A 16,497-nucleotide genomic window follows, 5' to 3' on the forward strand; every position below is an offset into this window, starting at 1 on the left:
GTTGGTTGTAGGGAGCTTGTATTGCTTAAACCTAGCCTAGGAGTAATTTCCCATGCGTTTCCCAAGGCAGCACTCCGGTGAGTGCAGCCATGCCCAGGGCATGCCAGAGCTCACGCCTGGCCTGCATGTTTAAAGTTTGCTCCAGTGGGGTGGCCCCACAAACCTGCCCATGGGAGCTTGCATTCGGGACCGTCCTGCCGCTTCCCCCTCACCCCTCTTACCCACAGGCTGCAGCCCCAGCTACAGCCAAGGCAGAGGTTTGCACTACGGACACATAACATGCGATTTAAATAGAGAAAGAAAAAAACTGAAAAGAATAAAACCCACCAAACCTACGCTACTCTCTCTCCTCCCCACCCAAAACATTCCATCCTTTCCTTTCCTGCCACTTGAGAGGGGGGTTGTTTATTGACATTATGCAAGTGCTGAAATATTTTTCTTTTTCTTCTCTCCCGTCCCTTTTTTCCTTTCTCCCCCTCTCTCCTCCGGGGGTTGCAAAGGTAGTTCAAACCCCTCCAGTCATCTCGGCTTATCAGCCAAAGGAGATGCATTCCTCTGGGCTGCTCCCTTTATAAGTCACTGCTGGCCGGGCGCCCACTCGCCGCTCCGCAGCCTCCGCGCCGGCAGCGCTGCCTGCCGCCCGCTGTCCCCGCCGCCCGCCCGCTGCCCCCGCCGCCCCGCCATGCCCTAGCCCGGGCCCCGCTCGCCCGCCGGGGGACGCGCAGCAGCCCGGGGAGGGCCGGCGGCGATGGCACCCCCGTCCCCCGCCCGCCCCTGAGGGCGGCTGCTGCCGGGATGTTCGGCTGGCACCGGAGCTTCACCCTGGGAGCGCCCTGGAGGAGAGGTGAGTCCCGCCGCCCCCCGGGGCTGCCCCGGCCCGCCCGGGGCCAGCCGGCGGCTGCCGGCACACCTCCCCAACCCGCTCCTCCGCCACCCCCTTCCTTCCCCTCAGCGGCCGCGCAGACGGTACTTAGGGCAAGCCCAGCCGGCCCGCCCCGCTCCGCTCCCGGGCCCCGCCGGACGGGCTGCCCGCACGGCACCGCACCGCACGGCACGGCACCGCACGGCACCGCAGCGCTGCCGGCCCGGCCCCATGCTGCGCTCCCTCCTCTCCGGCTGCCTCTGCCCCCACGCAGGTAAGGCTGCGGTAAGGTCCCCTCGCCTCAGCCTGCGGTCGGTCAGCTCCTGCCCCGGGGCTGGCGGGGGGAAGGGTCGCGCTTTAGGAACCGATTTGTTTTTCTCTTCAAACGGGCTTATTTTGCACTCGTAAGCGTGGAATAGCTTCGGAGAGAAGAGCAGGAGAGGCGGGAGCGCTGTGACTCCGAGCGGTCAGTGCGTGAAGGAGGGAGAACTACTTCGGATGGGAGCAGTAAGGGTGAAAACGGGATTGGCACCCGAGGGGCTGCGCGCACATGTCCCGCCGGTTCTGCTCGGGTTTTGCACTAACGTGAGGCAGATCGGGTCTGCCCTCAGCCTGGCGCTGCGCTGGCAATGGATGTCGGATCGCTTTCTAGGCTGGTACGTCCCCATCCAACAGGGAGTATCGCGAGTTTGAGAGGTTTTATTTGCTCCCTCCTGCTCTATGCAGATGAGGAGACCCAGGCAGGGAAGGCAGCTACGAACCTGCAGCAGATCACTTGTAACTTTGTAAGTCTGTTGTCAAAACAAGTGACGTGGTTTCAGACTCCCTTTTTCAGGCACAATGGGTCTGGTATGTTTTATTCGTTAGCCAGTGCTGCGGGCTTTGAGATCACAAGCCCCAGGTAGCAGAGCCCCCTTAGCATCCCTGCTTACCCTTGAGCTTGGCTTGTGCCAGCTGTAAAAGAGATCTGCAGTTTCTGTCTCTGTTAGCATCACTGCGCTGGGTTGGTTTGCTTGGCATGGAGGTGCCTACAGACAGGGTTTGCCAGAGTGTAAGCGTATTGCGCTGTGCAACAGCAGCATGGTAAAGACGTTGGAAAACACTGGAGTGATTATGCCTCCTGGGGTCCTGACTTCCCATCTGTATGCTGAACTCCTGCCTCCTTGGACTGCTGCAGTGCCGGCAGTGCCGGCAGCTCCTGCGGAGTCACCAGAGCTGCCACGTTTGTGGGCATCTGCTCAGGCACTTGCTGCTGGGGTTGTGCTTCCCAGCGCTCCTGCTCTGGGGCAGCTCGTCAGAGTTCAGTGTGAGCTGGAGCCTCGCTGAGGTGCCCTAGCAGGTAACTGCTGGGCACTGTACTAGCAAGGGCTGCTGAAGCACGTTGCTCTGCCTGGGTTTGGTCTGGAGACTGCATTTTTTACCCAGCGACACAGAGGACTCTTAAGCAGTGCTGCTGTGAGAGCACTCCAGCATCACCACAAGATGTGGAGGGTGTTTGAAGAGATGCCATTTTACATTGTGGTGGAAACCGCTCTTTTTTTTTCCCTGGATGTAATTTTACCATGAACTTGTTTCCCCCAAGCTATATAGTGCAAGCCTGACGGCAGGGTTAGGAGGGGAAAGGAAGCTTGCTCTTCCATGTGCAAGTGTCCCTCATCACCCAGACACAGCAGTATTGTTGTAGGGGTAGGTGGAAGCTTTGGTGGGGGAACAGACTTATCACAGAGAGCACTGAGGAATCAAAAAGAGATTCAGCTAGAGTTTCTCCAAATGAGAAACAGGGACTGCGCTCCCTAATCACCTTGGCTGGAAAGAGGCACCAAATATTATTTGTGTCTTGGTTTGGACCCCATCTCTACTCAGAAAGAGCCAAGAATATGCTGTTTCTTGCAAGCTTTGTGGCAAGGACTTCAAAGTTGCATCTCCAAATACAGTTTAGGATAGAGAATATAAACCAAACAAAACTTTTTTTTTTTTTAAGAGTGGCAGCTCAATAACAGGGGTATAGGCTGGATCTTCTTGGCGGGGGGCTGTTAGACCAGAAGTATCAGGGTGGCAGGACCTCTTGTATCAGCAAGTTCAGTTTACTGCGCCTACAGAGCCCTGCATTACCACCTCCTTGTAATCTCACCAAGGTCCTTGTGTGGCCCCAGCAAGAGCAACAAACCTCAAAATTGTCACCGCTCTCATTGCAACCATAAAAGATTTCAGGCATATCAAAGAGTGTGGTTACACCTGCCCACTGATACCTCGTTTGAGCAGAAGCAGCTCTCTGGGGTTTTGCCTAGGGACAGCAATGACTGCACATGGAGAACGGGTTAACAGTGACCTTTCTGACATGATTCATGAGTTGCCTTCAGTTGAAGCACTGGGGTCTTAATGGCTTTGGTCCGTGGGGCTATTGAACAGTTGTTTATCTAAGCTTATTATGGGCAATAAAACCTGAATTGCTACATACCTGTCATCCCTGGGGGGCAAGTTCCATCCTTGCAGAGGGCCTCCTGTCTCCTAGTTCATTTCTGGCTGAATACTCCTTTGCGATATGAGGCAGCCTGCAAATCAGATTGGCAAGGAAAGATCTCCTAAATTAGACAGTTTTTGCCAAGGTGTGGTATATTTGTTTCCATTGTTTTTATTTTCTGCTCAGACCCATTAGCGACCTGTGTGACAAATAATCTTTTGCTATTATACAGGGCTGCTTATGAAAGCACCATTTCCTTTATTTAAGGTTTTGAACCTTTATCCTGAAGGAGGACACGGGAATTTCCAAGGAGAAGGATTTGCAGATCTTTAGTGAGAGCTGTCATCTCCCTGACAAAGTCTTACAAATAAGCACCATAGCACTATAGGGCTATATATCCAAAGAAATAAGTTGCAGGGTAAATGCAGTAACGAGTGGGAGAGGCTCTTTAGCTGGCCCTATGAGCAAGGTCAAGTGTTGGTCTAAAACTGGTGGCTGCCAGCTTACACAAGTAACTCCGATAAACCAGGTGGTCTGTGGGGACCTGCTGTGCCCTGGGACTTTCTGCCAGAGGTCACTAATCTATCAGACCTGTCGCTCTGTTTCAAAAACTTCACAGGTCACTTGGAATGAATAGAAGCAAGCTGTAAAAATGTCAAGTGGCCTCTCTACTTGGAAATCCATTTCCTCTTTAGTTCACCCAACTATATCCATCAGTAAACAATCAATCTCCCTCCCATTCCTCCTCAAATGCCTGAAAAGAGCTATAATTATCTCCTCCTCTTCTAAAAACATACGTATTAAAGCAATGAATGCCTCTTCAGTCAGAGTCCGTGAACCCTGTCATCTTTCTCCCAGCATCTGTTTTATATGGATTTATCATTACAAGCTGCAGCTATGGGGGATCTATAACATTTCTGGTCACATTATATTACCAAACTATCATCTGGAGGAACTTCACACACTTAACTAACAGACTGGAGAGCACCTTGGACCCAAACAATCCAAGAACTTTGTGCTTTTTGTTCAAGGGCTGTCTGGGATCTCAGCTTTGTTGTAATTATTCCTTTGCATTCAACATTTCAAGCAAATCAAATTGTAATCATACTCCCATGAAATCCACATGCGTTTCAGTTCCCCAGTTGGATAAATTGAAATTTTGAGAATTGGGTCTATCTATATGCAGATATTCAGTTACCACATGGGAATGTGTTCCTCTGCAAACGTGAGTTTTTCAGTCACAATTCCAGTAAAAAAACCCCAATGTTTCTATGACAGTGATTTTCAAGCCTTCACAAGTTTCTGCTGTTGTAGATAGAGGTTGTAGCTGGTGCACTGAAGACACGAGACCTTTCCAGAAGCTCTCCTTAGAAATTCTTAGGCTCATGATTGTCCTAATTGTTTAGGAGAAGCCCTTGCTCAGATTGGGCAGCCCAAGATACAGCAGCATGCTCAAAGACTAGCTTCGCTTGACAGGTGTTGGGAAGGCAGATTGTCTGCAGAAACTTGGTGCCAAGCAGCACCCCTGCCATCGCTAGGACTGGCATCAAGTCTTCACCAGGCCTGTAAAGCACCAGGAAGCAGGGAGATCCTCACCCCATGGAAGTCCATGGCAAAGGTCTGTGAAGGTAGATTTCCCTTCCAGAGGGTCAATTGGTAGTGATTGCTGGGTTTTTTTGGGTGGGGGTTGTTTGTTTGTTGAGTTGTTTTGTTTTGGGCTTTTTGGCAGCATAAGAGTAATCCAGTTCTTCTAAGTATTGGGGTCCTGTCCATGCAACGAGTCCCTGTGCCCACAGGGCTATGCAAGGGACAGCCATTGCCCAGCTACGAAAGTAACACAGCTCCTGTGTGCTCTGCACAGGGGCCAGCTGGTGGGCTAGTGCTGAGAAGGAGGTGCCAGCACAGCCCCACCACCCAGCCCCACCCCTCAGCACATATGGGGGAAGAGTCAGCAGCAAAAAATGTCTATTGTTTCAGAAAGGAAGTGACCCCTTTTCTCTTAAATGCTGGGAAATCGAGACCTTATCATTGGTGAGGAAAAAAAAAAAATCCCCTCTTGGCAGTGAAAGGGAAATACCACCTGAGCTGTACTGCCAGCGATGTTAGAGAACGTGTCACAGCGAGAGGACTAAAGGGAGACTTTTTGTAAAGGAAGGAAGGAAAATGAGGGAATGCAAGGACTGAATAGGAGAGGCAGCCTTTCATTTCTAGGTCATGAGTTTGATTCCAGCTCACTAGTCACTGCTGCCTAGTGATTGTTCAAAAGCTGATGATCATCTTTTAGTCTGTTACTTGGAGGCCACAGCCCCATCACAGAACCTGTCCTGCATGGCACAGGATTTAATCCTTGGCGCAGCTGGAGCTAGAGAGAAGTTACTAGGCAGGCTGTGTGGGTCCTCTATGGGATGCTGAGAGACCTTTTCTGGGGCTTCGCACGTGTATCTCACTCCTGTGCTGAGGGCTAAGCAGACTGGTGGGAATGATGGGGTTTGACTTTGGTCTTCCTTTGCAGGGCAGCTGTGCAAAATCCCTGCTACTCCAGCAACCCAAGTCATTGCTGGTGCCCTTTGTTTCTGGTGTTTTGTTCTTGTGGCACACTGCAGTCAGAAAGTATTGCTCTTCCAGACTTAAATCTAGAGGGTGTTGCATGTCTTACGGTAGACAGGACTGGGGAGAGGAACAGGCACTCTGAGCATCTCCAGACTGCTCACCTTATGCCTCCCCTGGGACTGCCACCCTGCCAGCACCACCCACCATGGATAGGTTCACTGTGCACATGAACCTTGCAGCAGCTCTGGGGACAAGCAGAGGGCTGCAACGGCTCTAATGCTGCTATCATTTCTAACACAACAGCAGATGGAGACAAGCAAAGCTTTGGCTCCAGTTGTGCCAGTCATTGTGCACGTTTAACAGAGACTCTCCCCGTGCCAATCAGCCTACAAATCAGGATGAACATTTTGAGAAGATGGGTGGGCACAGACCAGAAGGGAGGAGAGCAACACAGGGCAGCAGTGTATGGTATATATATGGTATGCCACTAGCAGCACTCATCCCACTGACAGCCTGGCCTCTTCGCACCACCATTAGCCAGATGCATCAGAAGATCATGTGCTATGACACTTGAGTCAGTGTATCAGAGGCCAAGGACCCCTCCCAGGGATGTAGCAGAGCTTAACAGGGCTTGCACTGAAGGAATTACCAGTGAAACATGGCTGTGAGCCACAGGCATACATGCAAAAAAGAATAAAATGGACCTAGATTTCAATGCTTTGGAGCACTGGGATTTGAATACAGACTTTGGCTTGGTGTACTAGAAAGGTGGGAGCTTTTGCAAGAATTGGGCCTGGGCAGGACTGGGAATGCCTGGGAGTTTTGCCTGGGCAGTTGTTGGAGTGTCTCTCTTGCGTGCAACTTACTTGGGATAAAGAAACTGCTTGAAAGCAGTTTCATATTTAGATATCCACCCTTCTTCCTCAGGTCAGACATCTCTATATTAATGCACTAGGCTGTGCCCTGGCAGCTGCTAGTTATTGTGCAACAGGAAAAATACACTTGGACTTAAAACTCCCAAGGAAAGGAAAGCCTTGGGACAGCAGCTGATGGGAGGGTATTCACCTTTGAAGGATTTAAGTTTCTCTGCTAGGCTTTGCTAACTGGCAACAGAAGTATCCTAGAAAGCAATTTGGAAACTAAGCAAAGCGAGGTCCTAGAGAGTTAGCTGGGACACATAAATTCCTTTCAATCCCTACTAATTACCTTCAGATATTAGCCTGTTCACTGTTACCACCTGTCGTGGTTCAGCCCCAGCCGGCAACTAAGCCCCACACGGCCGCTCGCTCACTCCCCCCCATTGGGACAGCGAAGAGAATCAGAAGAGTAAAAGTGAGAAAACTCATGGGTTGAGATAAAGACAGTTTAATAGGTAAATCAAAAGCTGTGCGTGCAAGCAAGCAAAGCAACACAAGGAATTCATTCACTACTTCCCATGGGCAAGCAGGGCTCCATCACACGTAATGGTTACTTGGGAAGACAAATGCCATCTCTCCGAGCATCCCCCCCTTCCTTCTTCTTCCCCCAGCTTTATATACTGAGCATGATGCCATATGGTATGGAATAGCCCTTTGGCCAGTTGGGGTCAGCTGTCCTGGCTGTGCCCCCTCCCAGCTTCTTGTGCACCTGGTAGAGCATGGGAAGAGGAAAAGTCCTTGATTTAGTATAAGCACTACTTAGCAACAACTAAAACATCTCTGTATTATCAACACTGTTTCCAGCACAAATCCAAAACATAGCCCCATACTAGCTACTATATTAAAAAATCAGCTCTATCCCAGCCAAAACCAGCACACTACCTCCCTGTGAGATGGGAAGCAGTCTTACTCTCCAACTGTATAGGCACAGGAAGTCCAGGAACTTGCCCAAGGTTACACATAATCGGTCACCGTCACTTACAGGCTTATATTACAACCCAGAGAACCCCATTTATCTGTAGTGTGATTATGAAGCCATATAACCCTTTGAGAGGGCTACTAGGCAAGTAGCACAAGTTAACCTAAGACAATGTTTGGCCTGGGCATGCATTGCCGAAGATGCTGCAGGAAGCTATACTGATTCCTAAGCATGCACACACAACTCCATTCCCTCCCCTGCTGCCATACCAGTGTCCCAGCTAGCTGTCTGAAAGCAGCATCTTTCAGTACCTTACCCCCACCCCAGAAGGGGTGGGGAAAACCAATCCAGGGGAAAGGAAATAAAAAACAACGACAACAAAAAATCTGGCTGATTTCCCAGGAGCAGGAGTGTCAAACCTGGCTGGCCTCCAGCACAAGTAAATACATCTTACCAACCTTAATGCTGCCATTCAGCTTTCTGAAGTTCTTCACACCTCCTTTCAGAAGCCTCCTGGCAGCATTGTAACCACACCCCTGCAGCACGCTCCCACCAGCGCCAGGCAGGAGTCCATCTTCCCTGCTTTGCTGTGGGGCCCTGGTATTGTTGTACAAAGCACTCACAGGCCAAGTCCTCAGCCAGAATTAGCTGACACAACTCTGTTAGGGGCCCTGGTAATGAGCTAATTTATAGCAGCTGAGGGTCTGGCTCACTTTTTTTTTTGTAATTGCACAGATCAGCTTTAATTGCACCATTCTTGTGTTTGTTGGCAATGTGCTTGAAAGAGCTGAGCATTTTTGTATGCCTCTTTCCAGATCTGTAGCAGAAACAATCTGCTCGTTGGAAGCCCCATGGTTTAGTTTCCATAACCCAGTTAACAGAGAGGAAGAAGAGACTATTGCCTCAGTGAGGTGCAGCAAGAAAAACTTGAGTTTCAGGTCACTGCCTTAATCATGGGAGATCTCTCGGCTGTAGCACAGATGAATGACCTCATTGACCATGAGAAAATATCATTGAATGAATGAGAATGAGGTGCCTAAGTGTGTTGCAAAATCCTGCCATCCTTTGCATCCATTCTGAACTTGTGGTAGGGGGGGTGATAACGTTTTGTATCATCACAAGGGTTGGGAGGATAAATCAGAAATGCTCAAACACTGTGGTTACTAGGACCTGCCAGTGCCGAGACCAATGATTTGCAGCCTAGAACAGATAAACAAGAAATTGTTGAGAAACCATTTGATGTTGCTAGTGACCACAGGATGGGGAGAGCAAAGGACAGCGTTGTCCACAGCACAGGCCTTTTTCAGCATTGGAGTTGTTGGCATCAAGGGGACCCTCATGCAGGGCATCAGAGATTTCATCTCCTTTTTTATTTTTTTCTACCCCAGCCAAACTTTCTGGTATATGTTGTAGCTTTTGTAGTCATAAAAAATATGAATTAAAGCATCTGACATCTCCTTCTGTAAGCAGCAAGACCTCATTTTAATACACTGCTTCCTGATTTCAGACAAAGAAATATTTGTGTAGGCCAGGGTGAAACCGGTTAAGCAAGAAAAAAAGGGGCAGATTGAAAGACAGTGAGAGAATCTCCAATCAAAGGAAAGCATGGCATGATTAATAAGTGAAGGCAATCAGAGTCTTTGGGAAGAGACTACCTCTGCATATAGTAATTCCTGGTAAGAGTGACAGCTGTATGATCTATTCTTAAAAAGAAAGTGCAGCAATGCAACTGTTCTCCTCCTGACTCTTGGTGGTTTTGTTGTGCCATCTGGGCACAACATGTGTTGATGCCCTCAGAAGAGCCTGTTAGCCTTCTGTTTTTCATGCAGATACAACACTTTGCCTCTCGCTGCCAAGAGGTGTTTGCCAGCTGAGCAGGTAGATCCTCTTCACTCAGATCAGTAATGACTCAGCTCCACCTCCTCCTTCCAAGAGCTGGCACTGAGCTCCCTCTTACAGGTGGCGTTTTGCTGTGTGTGAAGCGGCAAACCAGGCTCCCTATTCCCTGTCCTCAGTTCAGGGTCCATCGCACTCATCCCAAGAGTGGTAGGGCTGTTACCCAGCCCAGCACAGGCAGCTCCTGATGAGCTTTCCTGTGGCATTTCCGTGGGCAATGTCTTTCTCTTGTCCCCCACCACAGCAACGTACTCATGTTGCATTGCTGATGGTCTGGCACTGACTGTCCCTGATCTACGGGACAGTAGAGACGGCTGTGAATCCTGCCAAGGGAGGCAGTTGCAATTCTGTATATGATAAACAAGATCTTCTATAAGGGGCTATAAGCACTATGTGCCCAAGTGCCATAAAAAGCCCATCAGATAGGATTATTTATCACTGACAGCCCTTTTGAAAATCCAGTGTAAAATATTAAATCTATGGCTGCCTATGGACAGTAAAGGGCATGTTTCAGTGCTATCCCAAGAAATTCTCAAGACCAACTAGAAGGAATTTAAATGAAATAGAAAATTATTCATGTAATAGATAGCTTGGCCTTAATGAGTAAAAGTCTCACTTGTCTGTGGACATTGCAGAAAGCAAGCTGGAGGAGGGAAGGCTGGAAAACAGGTTATTTCTGAAACGGGGAGTTTTCTGGGTTACTGTGAAGGAGGGCTGCCCAGTAGAGCTCTCCCCACTCTACTGCTAGAGAGGGGTCCCAGGCTTCTCTGCCTACTTAGGGATAGTTATGTTACCAGGAGTGAGTATGTGAAGCAGCTGCTGGTTTGATGTCAGGCAAAAAGGAAGGAACTAAGAGAGGGGAATGAAAGGAAGTGAAGTAGGAAGTAAGATATCCTGAAAAGTGTATGCGTTGTAGCCCTCTGAGGTGCTCTGGGTCAGGCCCTAATAAGGGAGAAGATACCAGAGAAACTCAAGTTTTGTACTGCAGCAACTCCTGATCCCAGATCCAAGCACAGATGGATTTGAAGCTGAGATTTGCAGTTTGCTAAAGGATGGATGCACAGCTTTCACACTGGCTTTCATCCCAGTGTGAACCAGAAGTCTGCACTTTGAAATATTAGATTCAGAAAAAACAGTAAGAAAACCTGGGGGCAGATCTACAGCTCCCGTAGATCAACCTTTCATCCAGAGACTGTTCTGCCACATTACCATTTGAAATAATTGTGATGTGAAAACAAGTCTTCTTTGTCCACGTGCAAAAAGCTCATGAACAAAGCTGCCTCCATATCCTTTCTCTTCACAAAGAAGGTAAGAGTTCATTTAAAGAAATGACTTCATAGCTAAAACCATACAGGGAGTGAAAAAGATCTACAGTGCCTCGTTTGCTTTTCCTATCAGTACTTGCTTTTCGTCACCTATATATGTGCAGAGAATACCAAACAGTTTGCAAATTGCTTGTTGCAACCCCAAATTCACTTAAGTCTGCAGAAAGACGGATTTAATTTTACCATTTTTTCTGCTGGTTCAGAATACATTTAATAAGAGGAAATATTTTAGCCTTAATTTAATGTCTGTCATGCTGAAAGAACATGTACTTCTCCGTGTCTGTATGCAGGTAATCACTAAAAAGTTATCTGGTTACATGTGTTGTTTTCTACCTATCTACGAAATCAGAACTCTGTGTGCATTTATGACTCCCCCTGAAGGACTTCGGGTCTATGAAACACAACACTTCTGTGGTAGCAAAGCCTACAAGAAAGCTTCATATAGCTCAAGAAAAACAAATTAGGGCTGCCCCCCTCTACCACCTTACTATAGACAGTTTTACATTTCACATCCCTCAGGGGATGCACTATACATTGAGTTTTGTAGCCTCTTGTAACCTTCTACTTGTTCTCTTTTAAGCAGGTAAGAAGAACCCACCTGCTGAGGACAAAGTCGTGCTAACACATATGAAGATACTGAGCAATGAAGGAATTCAAAACCCAGGTTTAATCCCAGAGGCTCCAGCTGACACAGCCTGCACAGAAGAGTCCCATCTCCCTGGCACCAGCCTCCCACCGGACTGCCAGGGAAATCCCAATGCAGCAGCCGAACTGGCAGACCCAGACTACGTAGATGCCCCGGCAAGCACAGACTATGTAGCCACGCTGCCTGACCTCAGTGCCTTCGAGTCCAAGTGCCGACTTCACAGATTCTCCAAATTTGAATCTGAGGACTCGGGGGTTGAATTGCCAAGCGGGGCTAATTCTCCATCAACGCCGACGGGTTCAGAAAAGAGCTTTGTGCTTCACAGCAGAGACTCATTTTGTGACTCAGGCGTGCTTAGCACCTCTTCTTCTCCAGAAATTGACCATCTTATAATGAGAACATGTAAAGAGCGTGCCAGAAAAGTCAGCCATCAAGATCCAGAGAGCGAAAAGCAAGCCGAGTACTACAGCCAGGAGGCAGATGCTGTGCAGGGTCCTACAGCTTCCCTTGAAGACTTCAGTGTCTCTCAGGAAGAAAGTCCCAATGAACATTTTGACCAGAGTGAAAGGCAATCTCTGGAAAAGGAACCTACTCCAGAGACAGACCTTCCCAGAGAAAGCACTCTTCCCACCCCATGTCCCGTAGAAGAGCCAAAGACAATTGCTGACAATTTCCCAGAGAACTTTGGCAGCATGCAAGACCTTCAGATCCATGGACAACAGCTGAAGAAGTACCCCACAAGTGACAGTCTGGATGAATACATGGATGAATGCTGTAGACTGAGTGAGGTAAGAAACATCTAAACTACATCTTAGAGCTAGGCCTGTCCAAATACCTCAGTCAGGGTTCAAGTCCTATTGTTTGTCACGAACTAGGGCACATCTGAGCGAGTTAGAAAATCTCCCCTGAAACTGTTGTAAGCAGAAAATCATGGTAATTGCTTTTTAAGAGTTCTTTTCGTCACAGTGAAATTCTGAAGTAATTGACATATATCGGGTCTGGGTAAGGATAACTAATGGCTCATGGAGATCTGATGTTTCAAAATGCTCTAGATTAGAGGATGGACTTGATTCTGGTCTTAAAATGAAGACTGTGAAGTTAGTCATTGTCCTCTGCTACATGGGATGGGGACCAGAACATAGTTTCTTTTTCAAGGTCAGGTTAGTCCTGTTCCTGGGAACAGCTGGACTGCTGTTGGGGCACCAACATTTGTAAAGAACTTGTCTAAGGGGTAGTTAATTCCTGTCCAGGCCTGTCCTGTCCCCTTGAGCCAGCTTTCAAATAATGAGTGAGCAGGGAGCTAATGCACAAATTCAAATCTTTGCTGGGATGGAGACGGAGATCCCATTTTAACTCACCAGCACAGCTGTGATGGGCCAAACTGCAAAGACATAATTTCAGCAGATTGTCCCACTCCAGACTCCCTCTTTTCCCCCTTGCTGGGTACACTGTGCCACTGACAGGAGAATAAAAAGCCCTTCTGTGCACCTTCTCCCATTGCGGATGCTGGCCAGCACTCACCCCAGTGCTTTGCCTGAAGCCCCGTGCTGCCGACACACAGACAGATTGCTGCCTTGCCTGCCCGCTGCAGTGGCTTCCACAAACCAGCAAAGGAAAGATCTAACTGGGGAGCTGATCCTTGACAGAGACACAGAGCAAAGAGCCCCACGAGCAAAGGGAAAGGAGAAGGGCAGACTAAGTGAAGAGGGTCACACAGACACACCAAAAACAACGAACAGTGCGTAATGGGGATTTCTTTTAAGGGCGTTCCTTGCGGTAATAGTGATGAATTGGAATGGGAGATGGGTGGGAGGAAGCCAAGTGACAAGTGCTGTGTGCTGTGCATATAATTTCACCATGACCTCTCTGCCTGGGCCCTGAACCACCAGGCGATGGCCTTCCTCTGCAGCATGCCAAACCCTCCTGAGCAGCAAGGAAGGTCAGAGATGGCCCGTCTCTGTTAACATTGCGTATCGAGGCAGTACAAGCAGGCACGATCCAGCTGAGCAGCCTCTTCCTCCCCAGAGCTGTCTCACACACGGCAGAAGATAGATGTCTATTTTGCACAGTTCCCAGTCAGTGACCTGGCCTTTTGGCAGAGAGTTCAAAAAAAGGACCAGAGCAGGAGAGTTTGACCACAAGGAGACTTTATAAAAAGTTACCTACATTCTCTGTCGCACTCTGGAGGGTTTGCAGCCAGCTTGGTCTTGTCTGACAGCTCTGGCTGCCTGTGAAATTCCTTTAAATCCTTTGTGAAATGGAGCCTCAGTTTCCCAAAGCAGAGCATTTAAATAAACAAGGGAATAAATTAGAAAGAAGCTGAAGAGGAAATGAAGCTCTTGGTGGCTTATCTCCCCTCCTTTTTAATATCCTCACTGGCTGAGTGCTAAAGCTCTGTGCCCCAGAGCACTTTTCTTTGTTTGTTTTTCGAGCTGTATAAATACAGCTGTGACCTAGATGCTGGGGAAGTTTGCCCCTCTTCACAGAGCACCTCCAGGCTGCTGTACCTCAAGAGCAGCGCTCTTCAAACTGCTGGGATGCCAGGTAGCACCCAAGCTGACTGGGGCAAGAAATGCCCATGGCTGCTGCTGTGCTGTGTGCCTCAGAGCACAGGGACAGCCTCCTGCAGCTGCAGAGCCTTCTGCCCTCACCCAATGTATAGAAAGTTGACCTGCCCTCACTGTCATACAACAGAGGCAGGACAGGGTGAGACCCACTCAGAAACAACATCCAGATGATCATCTGCCCATACAACTGATGGATGCATCTTGGTTCACCCCAGCGGAGGCTCTGCTCCAGGCTTACTCTGTGGTTTTCACATTTGCCTGTAACCTGTCCAAAATACAACATGGTACTTAAGAGCCAATCTGTTGTCTGGCCAGCAGTCATTTCAGGGACTAAAGACACCCCTAGAAATGCAATCGATGTTGTCTGAAAGATAGGAGGCCAGTACAGGGTATTCCCACTCTGCTTGGCAAAGAACATGGCAGACCAAGTTGTTCCATCAAATCAATTCCTGCTGCATTAAATTCATGCTGATATAAGCCAGTATAAGCACTCTTGCATCTCTATTTAATGCCAGGTGAAAGCATTATTTAATTATAGATGACAGCGACTTCCTCAGTTCCGTTGCTGGTTTTGGGAATGTAACTTTCACGTAACAGGAGAGCAGTTGAGATTCCCCAGCTCAGCTGGCTGTGGCAACACCAATGGCCATGTGCTTGCCGGCACACCACAGCCGAGCAAGGATTCATTCGCTGGATGAGGATGTGCCTTGATGTCCTCCCAGCCCCCCTCACTGCTGAGGCCACTTCCAAGAGAACAGGAAGGAAAATGCTGAAAAAGAGACTGGAAATGACCAAGTGTTTTGACCGTTTGGATTCATTTGGTGAATGGCTTTGGCTGAAAATATACATCAAATCATTTCAGTCTAGCATTTCTTAAACAAAGCTTTCTGATCTTTTGTTTTGAACTGTCATTATTTTGAAATTTGCCTACATTTACAAAGATGAAAGAAAGTGGAAGCTGTCAAACAACAAGTGAAAGAACTTTGAAGCCTAAATAAAAGCATTTCCTTTTAAGCCAAATTAAATGTTTAGGGCCAGTTTGAAGATACATAGCTTTTGATGCTTTTGCTTTGCAAACACTTCCTCAACGCTCCCTAAAGTTTACATTTAAAGTCAGACCATAGCCCTAGAAGAAGAGAGAGGGTGGGAGCATTGTCGTCATTAAAAAAAAAAAAACCAACCTATTATTCACACAGTGCTAATTACCTGTGCCAAAGCAGTCAAAATACTTCTCTGCAGAGAGTGGTACGGTTCAGGGGAAGGATAGGGCAACGTGTGATGGTCAGGCCCATAGCCTGCATGTGCTGCTCGGAGGAAACCAGAAGCTATCAGAAAGCGCAGCCCCTCCTGGACAGCAGGGTGGAGCTGTCAGAAATATACAGCACGATCCCTCTCTTTCCTGTTATTCACAAGCCTTTTGGTGCTGTCAGCTTCCAGTGACAAATGCTTCCCGCTCAGCCCATGGCGTCACTAATCAGTTGCTCCAAGCCCACGGTGGGAGGTTTGTAGTTATGTTCCTTGGCTGTCGGCACAGTGACCGTACTGGCTCCATACTGGCCATGCTAATGCGGTGCCAGTGGACAGTGAGGGATTTATGAGAGGATGGAGCATAGTATAACTCAAAACTATCTACAAGAGAAACTGAAGAGCATTGCATCAAGCGCAGAAACCTAAGTCACCATAAGAAACATCAGCGAGCTCTTGTCTGAATGAAGAGCTTTGCCTGCAAGCTAGTCCTGCCCATCAGCTTTGACTCCTGCTGCCAGGTCCAGCCCAGGACAGTTTTCCATTGAGCCCAACTGAAGAAAAGCCCATCGCACACATCAAAGTAACAGGTAACGGCTGAAATGAGGCAGGACAAAGTGCTGATTAGATGATCAGAAATGTAGATTTTGATTATACCTCAAATGGACAAGATGCTTGAAAACAACCATCTTTCTTGCAGCTCCCACTGAACTTCAAACCTTTGTAGTGCTCAGATGCTGCAGTGAGCACGATGTTACACATACACAGAGGAACTGGCTCCCACCTCTGCGATTCTGGTGGCTTCAGAGGAAAAATGCGATTTTACACCAGTCAAAATATTGACTAGAGGGCTCTAGATAAGCCAAAGTTCCCAGTGCAGATGCTGATTTTTAAGCTTCCTAAGAAATCTGTGGGCCAGCACAACTGTGATGGTTTATTACCAGCTGAGCAGGGATACATGTACTGAAAACCTGTCACCCTGTCAGATGAGCACTCACAAGGGCAGAGATCTCTTTTTAGTTACACAGGTGTAAAGTCAGTGTAGTGCACCTTAACTCCACAGGGTCAAAACTGTAATGGGAGTAACTCGGCATAGTAGAGCTGAGTGC

General features: G+C 48.3%; 1 protein-coding gene across 4 annotated transcripts in view; it reads left to right on the forward strand.

Annotated features, from left to right (window-relative positions):
* Nucleotides 1-597: 597 nt before the first annotated feature.
* Nucleotides 598-16,497, forward strand: part of LOC140655182 (uncharacterized) — a 35,311-nt gene continuing 19,411 nt past the window's right edge. For 2 of the 4 annotated variants that reach the window (XM_072869303.1, XM_072869304.1), the window contains exons 1-2: nt 598-844; nt 11,511-12,364. In XM_072869303.1, the coding sequence (XP_072725404.1) occupies nt 796-844; nt 11,511-12,364 (903 nt within the window). In that variant the 5' untranslated portion in view covers nt 598-795. Of the gene's footprint in view, nt 845-965; nt 1,137-11,510; nt 12,365-16,497 lie in introns of those variants that run through there. The other 2 variants (XM_072869305.1, XM_072869306.1) reach the window with 2 other exon arrangements.

Source organism: Ciconia boyciana, chromosome 8 (genome assembly GCF_034638445.1).
Source record: "Ciconia boyciana chromosome 8, ASM3463844v1, whole genome shotgun sequence".
NCBI lineage: Eukaryota > Metazoa > Chordata > Aves > Ciconiiformes > Ciconiidae > Ciconia > Ciconia boyciana.